Source organism: Capricornis sumatraensis, chromosome 10 (assembly GCF_032405125.1).
Source record: "Capricornis sumatraensis isolate serow.1 chromosome 10, serow.2, whole genome shotgun sequence".
NCBI lineage: Eukaryota > Metazoa > Chordata > Mammalia > Artiodactyla > Bovidae > Capricornis > Capricornis sumatraensis.
In genome coordinates this window covers 22,796,276-22,819,772 of record NC_091078.1, presented here as the reverse complement: position 1 = coordinate 22,819,772, position 23,497 = coordinate 22,796,276, and the positions used below count along the sequence as shown (strand labels likewise).

Here is a 23,497-nt window from a genome sequence, read left to right as displayed (position 1 = left end):
GACAGTCCCCCACAACAAGGAAGTGTCTGATCCCCTCCCAGTGTATCAGTATAATATTTTAGAGTTCTGCCTAACACTAATGTTTTGGCCAAGGATCAGTGGATACCAGCTCGGACTCAATCTGATGTGTTGGTCAGACTGCAGAGCCAGTGATATCTGGGGAGCTTGTATACCTTTCAATGTACATTTTATATATAATGATTCTTAATAATAATAATTTAGCAGTAGAACTGCAGTGGTGAAATTCTACCAGTCAGGACCAGACTGAAACATTGATCACTAAACTGCAGTTCTATCACTTTGACAGATTCCAGTTGCTTATTAGCTGGTATTTGAACATCAACACATTAGAGCCAATTAGGAGGTGGTGCTATTTTTTTAATGAAAGGTAAAAGGCTATTTTGCCAGTTTGAGTACAGAATCAGCACTCTATATCAAAAGGTAGAAAATAGAAATCTCTTACATTAGATTTTAATAACACATGCTTCCTTAAGTGTTCAATAAAAGAGCATATACTTTTTTATCAATATAACCACTTAAAGACTGGAAAAATAGAATGAATTTATAACCATGATTTTCTCTAGTTAATAAAATGGTTGGTATTAATAGTTTTAGGTTTACTTGGACATTATATAGATATATAAAATTATGAAAAATATGTCAGCAGTATCGTGGACTTTTTTGTCTGTGTACTGTCATGCATAGTACTTGTGTATTCATAAGATACTGTTTCATATACCAAAGATTTTGAAGGTGAGATTTCAGTGGGTCTACTTGAATATTACATATATATGTGATTACTTTTGAAAGTTACATTATAAAATGGAATCTTACTATATATACTTTCCTGTTATTTATAACATTTTTATATAAACTACTTAAATATCTCTAAAATGTAACATCATTATAATTTTAAATCTCTTATCCATCATGTACATTTAATATCATCTATTTATAAGTTTGCAACCATTATCCATCCTAAAGGAAATCAGTCCTGAATATTCATTGGAAAGACTGATGTTGGAGCTGAAACTCTAATACTTTGGCCACCTGATGTGAAGAACTGACTCATTGGAAAAGACCCTGATGCCGGGAAAGATTGAAGACAGGAGGAGAAGGCACTACAGAGGATGAGATGGTTGGATGGCATCATTGACTCTATGGACATGAGTTTGAGTAAGCTCCAGGAACTGGTGATGGATAGGGAAGGCTGGCATGCTGCAGTTCATGGGGTCGCAGAGATTTGGACACAACTGAGTGACTGAACTGACTGTCAATCTGTATGTATATATATGTATTTAGTAGGTTGTGATAGATATCTTTCTGCACGTATGCTAAGTTGTTTGAATCATGTGACTCTTTGCAACCCTATGGACTGTAGCCTGGCAGTCTCCACTGTCCATGGGATTCTCCAGGCAAGAATACTGGAGAGGGTTGCCACTCCCTCCTCCAGGGGATCTTCCTGACTCAGGGATGTAACCTGCATCACTTATGTCTCCCGCATAGGCAGGTGGGTTCTTTACCACCACCTGGGAAGCCCAGATTTCTTTCCACATTTATCTAAATGTAACTGGAATAAAAATTTTAGAAGACAGAAAAAGCAATGTTATAAAATGTTTCAATATAATATTTCCAAATTCCCTCCAGAAAGTTTATCCTCATTAATAGCTAATTAAGTATATTCTTTCTAAGTCACCTATCAGATAATGGATATCAACAATTTTTCTTTTTTTTCAATTTATGCAAATTTGACAAAGAGTATTTCATGTTTGTTTTCATTAGTGTTTCTGCATTTTCTGATTGGACAGAACAACTGTTTGCATGCTTATTCAAAACATGTATGAATTCTTTATGAATATCCTGTTCGGGACCTCTGCCCAATTTTCTATTTTGGAGGGTGAGGGATGGGGAAAGAAGAGACATTTTTCTTATTAATTGGTTAGAATCTATTTACATACAAATACTTTCTTTATAAATTGCTATTATCTCCCAAAATTCATGTTTCTCTTTTGTTTTTCAGACTTCATTGTTTTGTTTGTTCTGATTTATTTTACTCTACTTTGTGTTTTCAGGTGTAAAGTGTACCTGCTTTTTCCTTTGTCTTTTTTTTTTCTTTTTTTTTTTTTTTTTTGCTTATCTAGGTATCATAGTTATGCCTGGAGAATCCCAGGGACGGGGAAGCCTGGTGGGCTGCCGTCTGTGGGGTCGCACAGAGTCAGACACGTCTGAAGTGACTTAGCAGCAGCAGCAGGAGCAGGTATCATAATTAGAAAGTCCTTTATCATCCAAGGTCACAAAAATAAATATTTACTTTTCTTTTATCTTGTACAGATTGTGTTAGTCATATTCTGCAGTACATTGCACACTGTCACTGTTAGTAAATAGGGTGCTTTCCATACCCCAAGATAATTCCTTCTCTCCTTCCTTCCTTTCCTCTTCCCTGGCTTCCCTCCTTTGTTACTCCCTGCCTTCTATTTATTCCTATTCCTTATGCCGATTTCTCTATTTCTTCCCTGAAAATTCAAACTGTTGTTTTATTAACCTGCTATGGTTTACCTTGACTTGAGGGCTGTTTTTAATTTACTGTACTCATAACTCAGTGTGTAAAGAACCTGCCTGCAATTCAGGAGACCCCAGTTCGATTCCTGGGTTGGGACAATCCGCTGGAGAAGGGATAGGCTATCCACTCCAGTGTTCTTGGCCTTCCCTTGTGGCTCAGCTGGAAAAGAATCTGCCTGCAATATGGGAGACCTGGGTTCGATCCCTGGGTTGGGAAGATTCCCTGGAGAAGGGAAAGGCTACCCACTCCAGTATTCTGGCCTGGATAATTCCATAGACTATATAGTCCACAGAGTCACAAAGAGTCGGACACGACTGAGCAGCTTTCATGTCACTTCACAAATATATGAGTCCCTTTTGATTAGGTATCTCTGAATTTCATAAACACTATATTTTAATAAAACCAATCCTGTGTTAGGCACATACTCATTCTATCACAGCACCAGATCCTTTACAAACATTCTTTCTTATTACAATAATTCAAGATAGGTATTGTCTGAATTGAAATATCAGGAATCAGAATCTCAGAGAAATAAATTTACTCAGAGTCATACAGTCACTAACAAAAGAAACCAAGATCCACCATAGCAAAAGTGATTCCAAAGCCAGAGCTCTTTTGTTTACCTCTTAGTAACTCATAAAAATGAAAGCAAATGGAACCAAGTTTCTGCATATTTTCAGAAATTATTCTTTGCAAATAAAATCCCTTTTCTCTATCACATCATTTTATATAATTTTAAGGAAATTTCAGTAACAGTGGTTTCTAACTTCATCTTTTCACAGAACTACACTAATTTAATGCTGCATTCATGGCTATAAAGTTGCAAGCAAATGGATGTGGGCAGCAGGTGTAATAACAGCCCTGGCTCTGCTTCTATGCAGCTTGATTTCAAAATGTAGATTCCTTCCATTTTGAATGAGATTTTAGGCCAAACTTGCAACTGGTTCATCAGTCATGGTTTCCCATAAATCTAGCACTTCTTGCCAGGTGTATGGAGACAGGTTTTATTCTCTGTCTGGGGACAGTCTCAGCTATGTCACTTCATACTACATAATACTGGGTACTGGCACAAACTCTCTGTGTCTCTATTCTATTTTTGAAGTGGAGATAGTAATATTCACTTCAAAGGTAGTTGTGGAGAAAATTTAACAAAGTACCTGCTCTATATTAAGCATTAATTTAATGTGTTAATTTAATAAGAATTTAATAATTGTTATTTTTACTGCTATCATCATCATCAGAATAAGCACCTGATATTTATCTAGAGTATACTCATGAATTTTACAGATGAAAGCATAATTTGATTTTAAAAAATTGGACATTTTTTAAAACTGGAAGGATATTTTCTTGTCATATTGGATCCTGCATGGAAGACTGTGTTAATTCCAACTTCTCTCAAAGTATACTTCAAGTGCAAATCCTATGATCTTGATCTCCTGAAAGTTACAGTTATCTAATTTCAAGTATATCATTTTTCTTAATTTAAAGACAATAGATGGCATGCTTACTCAAAAACACATAGCTATGAAAGAGGATAGGCATGTAATTTTAGTATATAATAGGAGATTGGGGGAATTGTTTAAATTCTCTTTACTAAATTCACTGTTAGTAATGTGTAAAACTTCAAAGTTCCATCAGAATGCCAGTAAAGATCAATGTCATCCACAATTTTTAAAAGGACTATTAGAAAGGTAAATATGCTTTGCTGCTAATTTTAGAAGGCTTTCCTTTCTTTTAAAATCTTAACCTTCAAGCCAATTGTTTCAGCTTAGGTTCTTTACTCTTCTCTGTATCCAGAATTTTGCTTGTTGAAGGATTTGGACCGCTTATCTCTAGTTAAACTTAAGAACTAGGAGAGAAGACTAAAGTCGCTCTGTCACTCTAAATTTCACAGGTGGGCTAATAGTAGCTGGAGAGCAGAGAGATCAAAAAGTTCCAAATTGTTGCTTTGGAAATACATGATTTACACTTTACATGACAATCTCTTGGACTGAAGAGGAAAATTTTGAATATCTCACCGTGTCTACCTAGCCTAGACAGAAAGTTGCATATTCTCAAGTCATAGACTTCTAGAACCCATTCAAATTCCATGCTTGGACAATGCACTTGTAGGTATTAGTGTGGAAGGCAAGTATTTTGTTTGCCAGATGGTAATGTCTTCACTCGATTCTGCTGACTATATAGCCCCTGTATACATTTCAATTGCTATGTCTTAGATAGAAAGTGGCAAGTGACCCAGGTCCATGAATCATACAGGCAAGTGTTTGGTGAAAATTTCTTGGATGCAGATGACTCTTGCCTTCCTTGGCAACAGTCTGGCATTGATCTTTTGTTGTATTATATTTTGTGTGCCTATCTTAACATCAATGCACCCAATATCAATTTAGAGCCTGATTTCCTCCTAAATAATTTTCCACCCAAAGAACCAACATAGACTTTATTTTATTTTCATCTAAAGCTTGAAACTAGGCCAGGGTAGGTCATCTACCCTGATTCCATGGCTACCTATCCGTAAATTAACTACAAATCCATGAAAGGATATCATGCAAAGGGATATAGGAGGGACCTTATTTAGCTTAGCTGCTGATCAAGCTGGTTTTCTCCACAAGTAGTTCTAGAAAAGGTGAAGAGGACTAATCAGTAAAGTGAATATTGTTAACCTGCAGAATTAGCAAAGGTGTCATGAATGTGAATCCTTTCAACAAATGATGATGATGATAGTGGTATTGGTAATGATGATTGATCATGATGATGGTCACAAGTTTGACCACTTAACCATTTACTGCTTTGTATAAATATTAACTTAAATGTTTCACAGTAACCCTCAGATGTAAGTAGGTCCATTTAAAAATAAGCAAACAGACATAGGTGAGTTATATAACTTGCTGAATATCAACAGTTATAAGTGATGGAACCAGGATTCAAACTTGGGGGTCTGACTCTAGAAAGTGTGTTCTCTTTCTTTAAATTGTATTAGAATCAGAAAGGTGGAGACGTGTCTGGGGATGACATTTTAAAAAGCCTTGTTTCTCATAAGTACAAGTTTTATAGAGTTGATGACTCTACAAAGGGGAATTATTTGTGTCCTATGTCCATTCGTATTTATGTGGGATTTTAACCAAGCCATATATTTATGCTTTAAAAAAAAATAAATATAGGTTCATAATCACTTGCTGATTAAAAATATGCATATAAAAACCTAAGATTTAGATTGTGGTTCTTTAATATGCAAAGGTAATTTTTAAAAAGTCAGATTTGCTTTTGAGCTCTTTTACTACCTTGACCATTGTTTTAAATGGGGAAACACATTTAAACACATTGCTTTTAACAGGGAAAGAAGTTATAAGCACATATTTCATATTTTACCAGAGACTAAAATTCTGAAGTACTTAATTTATGTATGTTAAATTTTCAAAGTAAGAGAAATAGGACTTTTTCTATGACAACAATGCAACAATGAAAGGAATGAGACAAAGGACAACAATTTGTAATCAAATGTCCATCACAAACAGCTCTCAACTCCAGAAGAGAAGACAAAGAATCACCTAAACACTTCAACTTCAGAAAATTTTTCCAAATAACTACTGCTTGTGTAACTATCTATTAAAACATTAATTTTGAAAAATAAGAATTATTGTATTTATTTTGTAGACAAACTATTTATTGACTGGATATGAATGTTTTATCTGTAATGATTCCTCTCCTCTCCAATTTTCTGCATATATTTTTTCCAAAAACACACTTTTGGTCAATATCATTTATCCATTTATTTATTCAATAAATATTTGTAGTATATTTATTATGTGTCCAGCACTTAAATTTGAGGGATATATCACTGGGAGAAAAAAATATTAAAATCACTGCCTTCACTGAATTTATTGTATAGTTGACAAACAAATCAAATAAAGATGTAGTAAGTCAGACAGTGAAAGGAAGTATTATGGAGAGAAACAGAGAGGAAAAGAGGTTTATATGCGGGTGGAATTTGGGCTACAGTTTTAACAAAGGTGGTCAGTAGCGGTCATCCAAAAAAGGTAATATTCAGAAAAGCAACTGTATCAGAAAAGAGAAGATTTGCGAGAGATGAAGTCTAAAAATAGAAGGAACCTAGACCTAACACTATCATTTTTTTTTTTTTTGAGGGAAAAAATGGTCACCCTGTAATATATAAAACTTTACTCTAAGTTGAGAAGGTTGTAAAATTGTAATGTAAAGCTACACACGTGAAATGAATTTCAGTCTAGTTTGTAAATTTCAAATCTGCCTATTTGACATCCTCAGTTGTTTGTCTTATAGAATTTCTAGACTCAGTCCAGTCCATTTCAGTCGCTCAGTCATGTCCAACTCTTTGCAACCCCATGAACTGCAGCACGTCAGGCCTCCCTGTCCATCACCAACTCCCGGAGTTGACTGAGACTCAGGTCCATCGATGCCATCCAGCCATCTCATCCTCTGTCATCCCCTTCTCCTCCTGCCCTCAATCTTTCCCAGCATCAAGGTGTTTTCCAATGAGTCAGCCCTTTGCTTCAGGTGGCCAAAGTATTGGAGTTTCAGCTTCAACATCATTCCTACCAATGAACACCCAGGACTGATCTCCTTTAGGATGGACTGGTTGGATCTCCTTGCAGTCCAAGGGACTCTCAAGAGTCTTCTCCAACACCACATTTCAAAAGCATCAATTCTTTGGCGCTCAGCTTTCTTCATAGTCCAACTCTCACATCCATACATGACCACTGGACATATCCAAAATTAACTTCTCATCTTCCACCATCTCTAATCTGCTCAATTCTGTCTCCCTCATAACACTATAAATGGTAAGTACACATTCCCAGTTCTCAAGGGAAAAACCTTGAGTTGTCCTTGACTCCCTTCTGATAGTATCTAATCTTCAGTGAATTCATTGATTCACCCATCGCTATATATACTGAATTGAAAACTTTTAATCTCTCTAGTTTTAAAACCAGTCTTAGGCTCCATCATTTCTTACATGGAAACTAGCAATAGTTTTCTAATTTCCTGCCTTCTATTGTACCACTACTCAGAGTGTTCAACACAATATTCAGAATGACCCTTTTAAAATAAGCCATATGTCATTCTGACTCAAAGTTATCCAACAGCTTCTCACCTTATTCAAGCTAAAAGCTAACTGTCTTACAATGGCTTACATGCCCTACAAGATCAGGCCTCATTTTTAGTCTTAGATCCCCCTCACTTCACTAATACTTGCTTCCAAGAGCTTTCCTTCCTTAAGGCTTTTCTACTTGCTTTTTCTTCTGCCCTGAAGGCACTGATGTGTAGAAAACACTCTGTTGAATAAGACAATCAATTAGAAACAAGAGACAAATATGCCAGGCATTAAAGGTTAGTTGCTGTTACTGCTGCTAAGTCGCTTCAGTTGTGTCTGACTCTGTGCGACCCCAGAGACGGCAGCCCACCAGGCTCCCCCATCCCTGGGATTCTCTAGGCAAGAATACTGGAGTGGGTTGCCATTTCCTTTTCCAATGCACGAAAGTGAAAAGTGAAAGTGAAGTCGCTCAGTCTTGTCCGACTCTTCGCGACCCCATGGACTGCAGCCTACCAGGCTCCTCCGTCCATGGGATTTTCCAGGCAAGAGTACTGGAGTGGGGTGCCGTCGCCTTCTCCGAAAGGTTAGTTACTAAGCATTAATTTTAACTGAGAACTTCTCAAAAGTCAAGGTAAGGTGAAATGTGTATATTTTAACATAGTTCCATTGTCTGATAAGTGAGAATATATTAAGATATTTGGCAACTATCTTTCCTGCATTGACATTTTAAGAACTATTTATGGAAATAACTCCAATATATAATTTCTTTAGGTAAAATAATAACAATGCTTTGAACTTTAATTTTCTCTGCTTAAATTTCTACACAGTGACTTATAAAGTCAGAGGAATGACATTGAATTTCAATTTGGGTAAACAAGTTGTATGAAACAAAGTTGACACTTCCAAGTACAATACTTCACTGTGGATAGAGAAAGATAGATCCTAGTAGCCCTAGCATGTAAAAATTAAAAACGAATAAGTGCAGTGCCCTTTAGACTGCTGCTCAACAGAAGTTTTTATACCATTAACTCAACAATGTCTAAGAATAAATAAAACCTTTTTTAAATAAAAGGAATTGTGCTCATCTTAAAGAACTTTTGCATTTGACAGAGGACAAAAGGTAGACCATTTGGACATGGGGAAAAAGCATAGTCTTAAGGATACTCCTAACTACCAGGAACACAAGAGTCATTTCAGCAAATAAAGAGAGTTTTTGGATTTGTATGCCTAGAGGACTAGGAGTAAGGAGGCATTGTGAAGAACTTTGGCAAGAAGCAGGCAATTAATATTTATACTAGCAGGTACTGGGTAGTAGGGAGCCATAGAGTATTTCAGAGTAGTGACCTAACAATTTATAGTAAGATTTATCAATCTTAAGTATGTATGACTTGGAAGGGAGAAAGATCAGGAAAGAAATTTATGTAATCAACTAGGCTTAATATATTGAGGACCTAGTGTCCTTTGAGGCAAGATGTCTTACAGAAGGAAGGTAATACTTACCTTTTTGCATCATCTGTATCTAAATTTATATCTAGATCTGTACCAGGAAGTGTGTGAGGCTCTATAAATGTAACACTGAATGAGACAAAAACGTGCTCTTTGCACTAATGAGGTTTAGTTAGATTTAATGAATGGGGGGGGGAGCCATCATACAGGAAATTATATGGACAAAAATGAATATCATGATGTGGGACTCTCCATATATTACAGATGGATGTTGGGGAAAATTATACCTGGACTTGTGTTTCAGATGTCTAAGCTATTTTGAAATCCTAATGATGAACAGGTATTTATTGATGAAGGCGAGGACATAACTGTGGAAGTGGAGGAAATAACTGTGTTCCTCAAAGAGAGATGTATGCGGAGAGCCTCTGCCTTGTAGGAAGAATGATTTCCATACAAAAGGTCACATTTGGAGGGAAAGTGGTGAAATTTGAGGCAAAAGAGGAGCAGGGAGTAGATGCTGAAGCTCTGTAGGTACATAGGACATCGAGGGGTTGGATGCGGAGACAGTGAGACCTACAGGCATGGTGACGGGGTTTAATGCATGGTGACGGATGAGAGATTTGCACTTTAGAAACATATGAGTTCAAGTGAGGGAATGAAAGTTTACAAATCTAGAGACAAGAGACAATTTAAGAGTCTGCTATAGGTAATCAAGCAAGAGATGCCAGTGTCTGAATTAAGGTGCAGACCAAGACAACCGTAACACTCCCCTCGGCTTAACTGTTCTCTCAGACTGTAAAGAATTTGCCTGCAATGTGGGAGACCCAGGTTAGATCCCTGGGTTGGGAAGATCCCTTGGAGGAAGGCATGGCAACCCATTGCAGTATTCTTGGAATGCCTAGAAAGTCCCTATGGACAGAGGAGCCTGGCGGGCTACAGTCCATGGGATCGCAGAGTCAGACACGATTGAGCAACTAAGCACAGCACACACAGCATACCTTGACTAGGCATTACACAGCCTTCTTCCAGACTCTCAGCCCCTGACCTCCCCTTTCTTAGACCATGCACTTCATTAAACTGACAATAATTTCTTTGTATCTTTGAGATGTGAATATTTTCCATGCTTCTTGCCAGTTTTACAACCCAGGACTGTCTTTCTCAGGGACCTAGGAGCCATCCCTATGAAATGTAATCATCAAGGAAGATGGAGCCTTAACTTCCAGTCTCTGTGGAAGTGGAGGAGCTTAACTTTAGAGGGCACCTTGCCGCACATTATAAAAGTATATTACCTCCTATCATGAACATAGAGAAAGTTCACTTTTCTTTTGGTTAAAGCCAGTTAGCAAACATAGATGGCCTCCAGTTCCCCTTGCCTCATTTCTGAAATTCACCTCCTTGTTTCAGCAAATTTGAACTCAGCCTGAGTTCAGGTCTCTCTCTCCTATTGTTACAGTCTTGAGTAAAGTCTTCCTCTTTCCTTTATAACCTTGTCCCGTGCACATTTTCTTTGAAAGAGGTATAGTGGAGGTGGTGAAAAAATTGATTAGTTCAGAAAATATGTAAAAGATAAAATCAGAACATATTGTACAATTAGCTGTAGGAAGGAGTAAAAATAATAACTCACAGGTTCAGACGTGTGCATGAATGTGCAGCAGCATCGTAAGAAATATGGGAGTCAGGTTAGATTTGTGGGTAAAATGTTGCATTCAGGCTTGAGAACATTGAATTTCACAGGTACCTGAGAGCTACATGAGGCAAGGAAGCCTACAGGCCTGCTTGCATATGCAGCCAGAGTTCAGGAGACAGGAGTTGGCCACTTTCTATATAACATCTGAAGTCTTGGACTGAAAGAGCATATCCAAGAAAAGTGGAAAAAACTTGAGGACTCCAGATCATCCATCAGAACTGTAGGGAGCCCTCATGCATAGGAATAGACAGAGGAAGATGAAACAGTAAAGCACCGAGAATGATCACTCAGAAAGGTAGGAAAGCAGAGGTATCACCAAATACAGAACAGAAATTGTAAAAACAAATGGTGATCATGTGCACTGCCTAGTATAGCGCTGCTGAGTAATGTCATTTTATTCCGGCTTACCAGACTTGTGCTTTTCATAGCAACCTAAACCAAACTATAAAACAAGGTAATGAGGTCATATCTTTGTCATATTCTGCATGGTAATTCAGTATAAATTTGAATTACAGATAGTGTATTCTGATAATAGGACTATTAAAATGTTTCCCATTTTTAAAATACACCTCTCATTCATGGTGATATTTTGTTCTCATGGTGGAAGATATTCAGTGGACTGCATGTTAAAAAGCAACAATGAGCGTGTTCTACCTATCACCAACATGAAGTTTGAGGCACTTTTTTTTTTTTTTTTGAGGCACTTTTTAATACCAAGAATCATCTCCAGTATTTTAAGATTTGATATGTTCCAATTCATTTGCCGCTGTTGACGTTTTGAGGTTGTTCCAGTAACCTAGGCAACTGTTCTTATTTCTGTCCTAATTTACTTCTATTTATAAAAGTACATATAAATTTAATGGTCACAATGGTATTCTTTAAGGCAGGATAGGTTTACAAACTATATATTCTTCAGTGGGTATAATATTTAAGATAGGACAAATATTAGTCATCAAACTGACAATAAATTACAACTTCTTTCATTTTGGATAATCTATAAATATGATGAATAATGTATCTTTAAAAAGTATAACTTTATCATATTGAAATAAATGTCTATAGTTGAAATTATAAAATTTTAATTGTTTATTTTAATGCTATATTTATTCAATTGGATTTTAGCAATTAGAGACTACAACTTCAAATACCTTCAAAGAAAAACCTAGCTTTAGTCAACAATATTAAATGAGTTCCCTTTCTCACTCCTTATCTATAAGAAATAATCACAGTTTCAATTGTTTAAGGCAGAACAATTTTTTTAATTTTGTCTTTAGATCTTACTGGCTTTCCAGCTGTTTTCGCAGAGGGAAGACACTAGAACATCAGTCCTTTGTGAACAGAGGTAGAGAAAGAGTAGGTGATTTTAAATGGCTACTTGCAAAACAGTCACCAACATACATCCTATAAAATACCAGGATGACTGTGTTTTTTTTTCTTTTTTATGAGTACGTACCATAAAACTAGGAAATTAAGCCTTATATGTCTTAGTGAAGGTAACTGAGGAGTCTGGAGAAAGATGGAAACTAATAGATCACCAAGCTACCACAATTCCGCAAAAAAGAAAAGCTCCCTGTGAGGAGCCAGGCATTCCACAATCATCGAAGGAAATAAGAAATTGGCAATTATGGGGTAAAGTGTTTTGTTCCTACTATCAAAAGTTGCTTTTTCTGATCATTATTTCAGATCCACATTATTTACATGAATAAAAAAGTACATAAAAGTGTTGCATCATTAATAATCACATTAATATCATCTCCCTTTTAACCACTTAAAGCACTTTCTGAAAAATCCCCTTCCGGGGGGGGGGAGGACTCAAAAAAATTTAGATAATAGATTGCTAAATGTTGAACCCCACAAAACCAGATGACCAAAGTAATCTTATATTGAAAGACTGAGAGATCTGTATTTACAAAGCTCTTTGAAATACTCAAAAGGAAATGAAGTGTAACATTAGCAAACACGAGTCTATGCACATATTGACATTCACAATTGTAAAAATAAAAATTTATTGAGTATTTCCTTTGCATGAGAAATGAATTTATTTTTCATACATCTCATCTTCAAAAACAGTATAAAATAGATACTATTTTCTTCATTCTGAGCATTTTTGACTCCCTTTACTCATTTCTTCCACTTAATCTATTAGTAATAATAGATATTATTATTATCATAATTTTACAGATGAGGAAACTGAAAGAAATATAAACTAACTTTCCCAGGGTCATATGGGTACAAATTGGTAGAACCCCATTTGAACCAAAGTTTGTGTGTATCCAACCAAAGTCCACACATTTAACGTCTACATTATATTTCTAAAGCAAGGCCAGAAAAGGCAAGCCACTTGCTCAACCATTGTATTCACAAAACTCTTTCAACTCATTTTACTGAGTCTTTCTAAACCCACAGTTGTCCCTTAGGTAGACTTGAGGAATATATTTCTAGCTACCACCCTCCTGCCACTTGCAGTTTCCTGAGTATCCATGGTTACCGCTGCCTATATTGCAGACAATAACCTAGGGAAACTTTCTAGAAATTAGGATGTTCCCTTCATTGAAATATCAAAGAGACCAAGTGATAAGAGGCTGAATGAGGAGTAACTGCCTCTGTCTCTGGATTCTATGCTTGGATACCTCAGACTGTTGCCCAAAAAGGTCCTCCATGGTATGATTCTACTTAAGTAGAATCTGTGTCATCAACACAAAGTAATTCACTAGGGAGATTTTCAGGTTCTAAGCATCACTATGTAGTTTCCAAATAGTAACCAACCATCTGATTTTGTTATTGATGGAAAACTGTAGTATTGGGACATTTGAAAATGTGTAAGGTTTAAATAGATCTGATACTAAACCTTATGGTCTTAAGTTTCATGAGCCATCTTCTATTAGAGGAATTATAATATCAACACCTTAACACTGACTGTGGCAATAGTTGGGCAAATAGATTTTAAGGGATGCTGAAATTTGACCCACATTTATAAGCATGCTGTACGAGAATGTGTGTGGCTAGTGCCAGATGACCTGGAGCTTGCTTCTGTTTCTACAGGACTTGCCTAAACTACTGAAATTCTTTTGAGTCTAATTAGACGGGGAAACAGTGGAAACAATGGCTGACTATTTTTCTGGGCTCCAAAATCACTGCAGATGGTGACTGCAGCCATGAAATTAAAAGATGCTCACTCCTTGGAAGGAAAGTTATGGCCAGCCTAGATAGCATATTGAAAAGCAGAGACATTACTTTGCCAACAAAGGTCCATCTAGTCAAGGCTATGGTTTTTCCAGTGGTCATGTATGGACGTGAGAGTTGGACTAAGGAAAGCTGAGTGCTGAAGAACTGATGCTTTAGAATTGTGGTGTTGGAGAAGACCCTTTTTTAGAGTCCCTTGGAATGCAAGGAGATCCAATCAGTCCATTCTAAAGAGAGCAGTCCTGGGTGTTCATTGGAAGGACTGATGCTGAGGCTGAAACTCCAATACTTTGGCCACGTCATGCAAAGAGTTGACTCACAGGAAAATACCCTGATGCTGAGAGGGATTGGGGGCAGGAGGAGAAGGGGACGACAGAGGATGAGATGGCTGGATGGCATCACCGACTTGATGTATATGAGTTTGGGTGAACTCCGGGAGTTGGTGATGGACAGGGAGGACTGGTGTGCTGTGATTCATGGGGTTGCAAAGAGTCAGACATGATTGAGCAACTGAACTGAACTGAGAATTATAAGTTACTATCTCATCTCTCTTTGCTCAGTTCTCTAAGTTCAGAACACCCTTTTAAGGGTGCTCTGAACTTAGTAAGAACACCTTTTTTTTTTTTTTTCATAAGAAACTATTTGCAGTTTCTGAAGACTTCAGTGACTTAAAAATACTTCATATGCATAAGGTCAGAGCATTTTTCCATGCATAAATGTTGTTTTACCAGAACTCATATATGCTGCTTAGATTTTGTCATATGTCTTTTTTCCAATAGTCATGTATGGATGTGAGAGTTGGAATATAACTCTGGGTGTTTATTGGAATGACTGATGTTGAAGCTGAAACTCCAATACTTTGGCCACCTGATGCGAAGAGCTGGCTCACTTGAAAAGACCCTGATGTTGAGAAAGATTGAGGGCAGGAGGGGAAGGGGATGACAGAGGATGAGGTGTTGGATGGCATCACTGACTCGATGGACATGGGTTTGGGTGGACTCCTGGAGTTGGTTATGGAAAGGGAGGCCTGGTGTGCTGCAGTTCATGGGGTCACAGAGTCAGACACGACTGAGCGACTGAACTGAGTTCCCTGATTACTAAAATCAAGGGGAAAAATAAAAACCTTCAGGGCTTCTCTTAGATAAAACACCAACTTGGAAACTTTTCATGGGGAAAGATAGAGGGTAGGAGGAGAAGGGGATGACAGAGGATGAGATGGTTGGATGGCACCACTGGCTCAATGGACATGAGTTTGGGCAAACTCCAGGAGATAGTGAAGGACAGGGAAGCCTGGTGTGCTGCAGTCCACAGTGTCACAAAGAGTTGACACGACTTAACAACTAAACAAAAACAACAATTTGGAAACATTCTCTAAAGTGTTAATGATAACTGGTACAGCTCTGTTTAAAAAGAAAATGTACCTTAGCTTATATTTAATAAAATCTTTAAGAAGATTATTTTAGGACTTACAAAAAATATTATTATCAAGTTTAAGAATTTTATTATCTTAGGAGTCTATTTTACTCTCTCTCCAATTTGAGTTTTTAAAATAAAAGATGTCTATTTCATCCTTGTTAAGGGCATGAACTGAATAAACTATAACTCTGAAGAATGCTCTATAAACCTATAGCAAACCCACTCTTCTGTGTCACTCTGGGATGCCTGATCATTGGTTAGAACCAGGTGTTGGTCCAGTGAGTATCTATGTTTTATAATTAAGATAATCACTAATTTCCACTGCTGTTCCTTTGCCATCTCATAAGGCATGCACTATTGGTCTCTTAGTATTTTGCACTCTCGTTGAGTGTGGAATGTAAATCATTGTTTGTTGGTTACAGACCTTACAATGCCCAGTGGCATTTGCCACCAATGACAGCAGTAACAAACGATGTTGAGCCAAAGCTGCTGGAAGTGCAATGCATAAAGTAAAATGATAATAAACAATTGTCACTCCATTACTAAACACTGCCCAAAATTGGTTCTAGTACATGTTTGATATAGCAGAGTCTGCATAATCCAAGAACCAAACAAGCATTTTTTCCTTCATAACGGCTGCAAACAAAAAGGAATCAAACACTTGTCTTATTCAGTGACCAGGAATTCTTCATTGAGCATGGCATGATTATTCAAATACTTATTGACAGATTCTGACTTCGAAATCTTATGATATCTTTCCAAATTAATGATTCTTGGGAAATATGTCAAAAAATATACACAGTCCAATGGACCAAAGTTCAGGAAATGCTATATTGAATGCAGAGACAAAGTTTCAAATAGTCATAAGACTGAATTTATTAATATATTTAAAGCATAAGGATGTAATTATAAGAAATATGGGACTATTAGGGACATAAGATGCCTGGGAGAGAACATATCTAAATATGATCTTAGCTCTGGTCAGGTAATACAAGTAGAGGACAGATTTAAGCCATTCTCCTTCACTAGTCATATAAACTTCAGGTACATACATCTTAGCACATACATCTATCTTGTGGGATCTTGGTTCCCCAACCAGGGATCAACCTCATACTCTTTGCAATGGAAGCACAGCGTTCTAACCACTGGACCTCCAGGGAATTCCCGACATGGGATGTCCTTAAATGTATCTGTTTCATACATCTCCAAATTTTATGACACTGAATTTAATAATAGTAATAATGATAATGATGATAATTGCCATAGTGATAATAACGACCCTGTTGCTACCTAGTAAGTTCTCAATAACAGTAAGTAATGACTGAGAACTTACTATGAGCTAGGCACTAGGTTAAGAATGCTCTTCATTAATTTAGTTGATTCCCACAGCAGTCTTCATGTAGAGAATACTGTTATGACCCTCACTTTACAAACTGAGGGACAGAGGTAAAGAAAGGCTAAGTGAGTTCCCCAGGAACCCAGCAAGGAAGTGGCTGACTCAGATGCATTCCCAGGCAGTCTCAGATACCATGCTATACTACCTGGCTTTAGACCGACCTGCTATATAGTCCGTTCTGCAGTCGTAAGTTATTAGTGGCTAGGAAATCAAGGTTCCACGAATTCCCAAACAAAGTAGAACATCTGAGTATTTCAAAAATTGATTAACATATTTGGAGGGACATGTGTGTGTGTGTGTGTGTGTATTTTGAGGTGGGCAGAAGGAAGCATTATAGAAAGGGAGAAAATAGAGGCATATTGCCTCAGAATTTGATTATTTTCCCCTAGAACTTCAGAGTACATTTACAACTTCATGGATTCTCTTTTTCACTCTGAACAAACAGGTACACATTTCACTTTGATATTCCCATGACTACTATAATGACCGCAAGTGGCATGGGGGGAGTCACTGCCTAATGAGAAATGGCTTCACTGAGAGCTCTCAAGGTGGAAGAAATCATTCCCCTCACAATGCTGCCCAGCATCCCGAGACTCCTGTCTCTGGGCTTTACAGAAGTAGTTCTAGATCCAGGGGTCCCCCCTGGGAGACACTTCCTGGAGTGATAAGGAAAGGGCCTAGCACACTGCTCTCCCCTCAGGGAAGTGACTTACCCGGTCAGTTTTCCCTTCAGTCTGAATGCTGGTGTGACTGCGGACCTCATGATCCTCTTCCAGGTCAGAAACATCCTCTAGTTCTTCTGGAGTCTATAAAAAGAAAGCAAAACACTGTTGTTGGAAATGAAAACTGGTAGTCTGGCAGTACCTCAGCAAGCACAGAGTTAGTTACCAATATGACCCAGCAACTCCTCTCCTAGGCACTTATGTAAGCAGTTCTTTGCAGGAAACTGCCCTCAGCAGGAGGTCTTCACTGATGGCTCAGATGGTAAAGAATCTGCCTGTACCCTGTACCCAGGCACAATCCCTGGATCAGGAAGATCCCTTGGAGAAGGGAATGGGAACCCACTCCAGTATTCTTGCCTGGAGAATTCCATGGACAGAGAACCTCCTTTCCTTGTCACTTTAGCAAAGCCATACTGTAACTAAAATTTAAGCCAGGGACTCCCATGCTCTACTCATCTCCCCGCCAAGCACACCTTTCAGATCTTTTAATCAAATGATATCTTGCCCAACTTGTCAGGTCTTTCCATAGATTATAGCAGTAGAAATGAAGAATAAGCATGACCAAATATTTTCCCTAGTTTTCTATCCAGTAATCTCATGACCAAACTGTGTGAATAAGGTAGCACCTAGAGGAATATCACAAGAATTCACTGAGCCTGCATAGAGGGGGATGATGATGACCTTAACCCCCATCTCAATGATTAATTGAGATTACGTCCCTTCTTTCCTTTAAATGTTTTTATAATCTAGCAGAATCTTTGGACATGGTGTTTGGGGGACGTTGAGTCAACTATCTCCCTAGATTGCCAGCAATTTGATTAAAGGAGACTTTTCTTTCTATAGGGCTTTCCTGGTGGCTCAGACGTTAAAGAATCTGAGTATTGATTTTGTAAGCAGTGGGAAGTAGGACCCAATTCACTCAACAGTACATACCCAGGAGAAATGAAAAACATATGTCTACACAAAAATCTGTAAACAAGATAGCAACAGCAATCATAATGACCAAGAAACATATCTAGTGATGAATGAAAAACCATGGTAAATCCCTACAAAGGAATATTACTTGAATATTATAAAAAGGAATGAAGTACTAATATATACTGCAACATGGTAAACTTTGAAAATATTATGCTAAGTGAAACAAGTCAATCACAAAATGTCACATATTATATGCTTCTATTTATTTGGAATTCAAGAATAGCCATATGTATAGAGACAGAGATTTGATTAGTGGTTCCTAAAGCAGAGAGTGGAAGAGGGGGTTGGGAGCCATGACTGTTAATGGGTATGTGGTTTCATGCCCACTGGGGTATAAAATGGCATGGCATTTCATGGGATGGCATTGATATGAAATGGAATGGCAACAATGTTCTACAATCAGAACTAGTAATGATCACACACTCTTGTGAATATTTAAAATATTTTCAATGGTGATGTTTATAGTATATTAATTATGTCCCAATAAATTCTGATAGAAAAAGAAAGCAAAAATGATCAGAAGGATGTTTTTCTCAGAGTAGCAATTTGGCTAACCACTATGTGGCTACCACAAATCAAGGTGTTTACATATGACAAATAAATGGGATAACTATTATTAAAACCGTATGATATCAAAACACAAAAAAATGAAAAATTAAATTTTCTTAGAACATACTAATTTAACATGTACTTTAGGGTTTAGTCTACATAGTTAACCTACTTCCATTGCCTTTTTTTTTTTTTTTTTCAATTTCAGCTTAAACATCTTTTATTCAGGGAGGTGTCTTGCTTACAAATCCCCTAGATTGGCTTGAGTTCCTCTTCCAAGCATTTCCTGATGCCCTCTACTTTCACTATATAGTGTTCATCATACTTTATTTTAGCACTGGTTGTTGAATTGGGAAGTAAACTGTTGAACTATCTGTTCTTTGAGGTAAGGACTCAATCTGCTCTGCTTCCTACCATCTCACCACAACCTAGCACATACATGGTTTTAAATGGATGAAGAAAAATTGTCAGTGATAGCCCAAAACCTGGTTGGATATGAGCAAAACAAAACATATCAACAGCAACAACAAACAGCAGTCCTCACTGTATCTCTATTGTGCTGCTATTTTCCTGCATTTCAAACTAATATTTTAAACTGTTTTTTGTTGTTTTTTCTCAGTTCCAGGTTACCATTCCCTTAGTCCCTCTGAGGCAATAACTTAATGATACCAGTCATTAATGCGAATATAAGTACTGTACAGCAAAATCGGTATTACAAATATAAAGTATTTAATGAGAATTAATTTAGTATTATAGTTTACACAGTCTGAATTTTAAACTATGATTCCTTTGCTACAAAGCTCTGGTGAGAAATCCAAAATATAAGCATTTAGGTGTCATGACAAACATCCAAAAGTGAAAATGGAAGGTCTCCTGTATATACACCTAGCTGTTGAAGACTGGAAAGGGTCAGGACCTACCTCCTCAGAATACCTCTGGTTTCCCTCAAACCTTGCTCTACACACAGGCCCTTCACTTACTTTCAGTGTTGTGAAGAGCATTCATGCCATTGGGGCCACTCCAGGCAGGGAAACTTGAAATGATTAGCTCGTACTGTGGAGCAAAACTACCAATCTCCTAAACACTTATGGCGTCAGATTATTTCTCAGTTCACAGATCTTTCACCAGAACTTTATTGTTGTTCCCCAATACTTGCACTGAGCATCTCCTATCACTCTGCATTAATTTCAACTGACTCTTATTAGATATTAATATCTTCCCCCTCACCAAAGCCCCCTGTGTGCTGAGTAGTTATATGTTGATCTCTACATGCAGTCCTTCTTTGCTGCAACTACCTGCAGCTATGATCACAGGAAATTTATCTTTCTTCTTAAGTCATAGTAGCATGAGTTCGCCATGCTGCTGCTGGTGCTAAGTCGCTTCAGTCGTGTCCGACTCTGTGCGACCGCATAGACGGCAGCCTGCCAGGCTCCTCCATCCCTGGGATTCTCCAGGCAAGAACACTGGAGTGGGTTGCCATTTCCTTCTCCAATGCATGAAAGTGAAAAGTGAAAGTGAAGTCGCTCAGTCGTGTCCAACTCTTAGCGACCCCATGGACTGCAGCCTACCAGGCTCTTCCATCCATGGGATTTTCCAGGCAAGAGTACTGGAGTGGGGTGCCATTGCCTTCTCTGGAGTTCACCATGAGGGAATTTCTATACAATCATATATTTCATTATTAGCTAATTTGTGTGTATTCTTCCCAAGTATTCTTCAGAAAGGCCTTTTATAATTTTTTCTCTTGATTTATCACCAGCCCCTGTAATATCTGAATAAACTCAACTGATCAAATTCCCTTTCTTGAGCCCTGTTATTTTACAACTGCAAGCTGTCTGGGATCCCTACTGTGATATTTCTTATAAATGTCTTTGCTTACTACTTGGGTTATATTCTATCATACAACCCAAGTTCTGTGGTGAGACAGAGCTTCATCACCAATCCCAGTACTTTGTACAGTTCAAAAATAAAGTGACCTAACAGAAATTAAGAGCAACTGCTCCTCAGAAATCACAAGTATCATTTTTGTTAGTGATACTGCAGGAAATGATATCCCTACCATTTATGCCCACATACGTGTATACTTTTCTTTAACAGGGGACTGATAGTGTTCTTGCAAAACCACCACAACTGACTTCTCCTTATCATGAAAAAAAAAAAAAAAATAACATAGGGCAGTGTTCAAAACACCTGCTGGTAGCATGTTGCATTCTGTAAGGCAAGCAGCTGGATGGTATTTTAAAAATGAACAGTTACATACACAGTGTTATAGTTTAAATGGAAACTAAGAAAGAAGTAGCAGTACTTAATCATTTTGGGGATATATATTAACTTCAGTTTGAAGACAAATAATAATAGAAAGAGTAAACATTTAAAAAAGGAACGATGGAGGCTTGGCAGCCCCAGATTGTACATTCCTGGAAACAGCTTGCTTTGTTTTTACTTATTTAGTCACTTTGGAAGTTTAAACTTCTGGAAGGTTTGTGTATGTGTCTGTGTGTGTAATTTGTGTATGTTTCCAGTCAATTTCCATCCTATCTGAAGGGAAACCAACTATCTTAGATCAGTGTCAAGTAGGAGAAAGACCATAAACTGTTGAGCAATGCAGACCTGAATTTGAATTCTGCCTCTCCAGTTAGCTTGTTGGGGAATATGGATAATGAGACATAATCCTGAAGATTGTTGTGAGATTCAGTTGTACTAAGATGTTTAAACAAGTGCTTAGCCCACAGACATAGCTGGGGTGCAACAAAGGTTGCTTCTTTTTGTCTGCTGTCCCCTTCCTTCTTCACTAACTTATCCCTCATCCTATCACAACCCTTTATAGTTTTTGATAAAACTTCTGTGGCACTTTGGATACCTCCATTTTACTTCACATCTGTTACTCTGGATTGACACAATACTTATCGCTAACTCTAGTTACATTTTCCTGATTTTGAATATAAAACATCATTGTGTTAATAAGGTTTAGTATAATTAAATATACACTGCTTTCTTCTAGATTTCAAGTAAAGATCACGTTTGATCCGATTTTAATCATGTGTAAGAGTAAGATACTCTCTTAAACTGGCCCTAGCAAAGATAACACTCTTCATATTCTCAAGGATGATAGAAATGACTTTCCTTTCCTAAGCTGAACTGTCTTTAAACCAGACCCTTAGGAAGATACCCTATTTTATTGTGGAAAAAGTGATAATAAATTCTATTACTCATTTATTTCTCTTATTAGAATTCAGGATACCTATTCTATATTTTTCCAGTGCTTGCTTATTGTGAACCCTTCCTTAGGCAACACAAAGTGACTTGAAATAAGCTAAGTTCTCCTCATCTTAAAGTGGAAAAAAATATTACCTAATTCTTAGGGCTATTGTGAAGATAAAATAACATGATGGACTAGAACATTATTCAGTTTCTAGAAAATACTGAATGTTCAGAATTGTTTATGATTATTATAAATTATTATTGTAGTACTTTAAGATCTCGCTTTATTTATATAAAGGAATCCAAAAACAAGTATAGTCAGACTTGAAAATAGGCTGAGGTTTTCATACAGAAACTGAGTGTGCAATAAACAGTAGTGGTACATTAAACTTCAAGGACACAATCAATTAGTGGTGTGAGTGTATGTGAATATATATACATGCACACACACACACACATATATATATATATATATATATATATAAGCTTAAATATGTATTTATTTATTGAGATACATAATGACTGCATTCATATTCTTCCTCCTCCTCCACACCAAGGAGCTCAGTGCTTACTAAAGGCTTATAAATTCTTTCAGCATCCTTAGTGAAACAAGTAGGCAGTATTATTATACATTAAAATTCACTTGCTCAAGGCTATAAATGCTTAATCCTGAAATATAAGAAAATAAATTTGTGGTCACTAAAACAACAAAAATAAGGGAAGGATGAAAGCAAGGGCAAGAGGGAGAAGATGTGGGCGGGAAGAGAAAGAAGTTAAGAAAAAGAAAAAAAAGTCTAGGAAATCAGACTCATGCTCGGTCTTTTCCTAAGATTTAAGGCTGAAATCTAAATCATATAGAGGACTTGATAGCAATTCATACTTCTCTGATTACCCCTCAAGGCCTTACTACAATCAAGTAACTGCCAGATCAATGTCAGCAGTGGTCTGACACTCAGAGAAGGAATGATGCTGCGGACAGTATTCTGAAAGAAGAAGCAGCAACAGCATGCTCAGTGAGATTATCTTAGCTGAGCTGATAACAAAGAAGCGGAGAGAACAGAATTCAAATACATTTTAAAATGAGGAAAAGATATAACAATAACACAATTCAAATTATGGAAAGCTAAAATGAGTGCACACACGCATGCACACACATATGCACGTATTCCGCCCCCCACTCCATCCAATAAATCAATACTCTGTTCTTGGCATTATTGACAAGGTTTTTGATCCATTTTCTGAGCCTTCTTTTTTCTAGTTTCTAGGTCCTATAAATTATTTAAAGAGTCACATTTTA

General features: G+C 37.2%; 1 protein-coding gene across 1 annotated transcript in view; it reads right to left on the bottom strand.

The window, feature by feature from the left end:
• The window catches only part of CTNNA3 (catenin alpha 3), a 1,791,870-nt gene that overhangs the window by 194,233 nt on the left and 1,574,140 nt on the right, over nucleotides 1-23,497 (bottom strand). Inside the window, exon 13 of the mRNA XM_068981838.1 lies at nucleotides 17,467-17,559. Within this exon, the coding sequence (XP_068837939.1) occupies nucleotides 17,467-17,559 (93 nt within the window). The remainder of the gene's footprint in view (nucleotides 1-17,466; nucleotides 17,560-23,497) is intronic.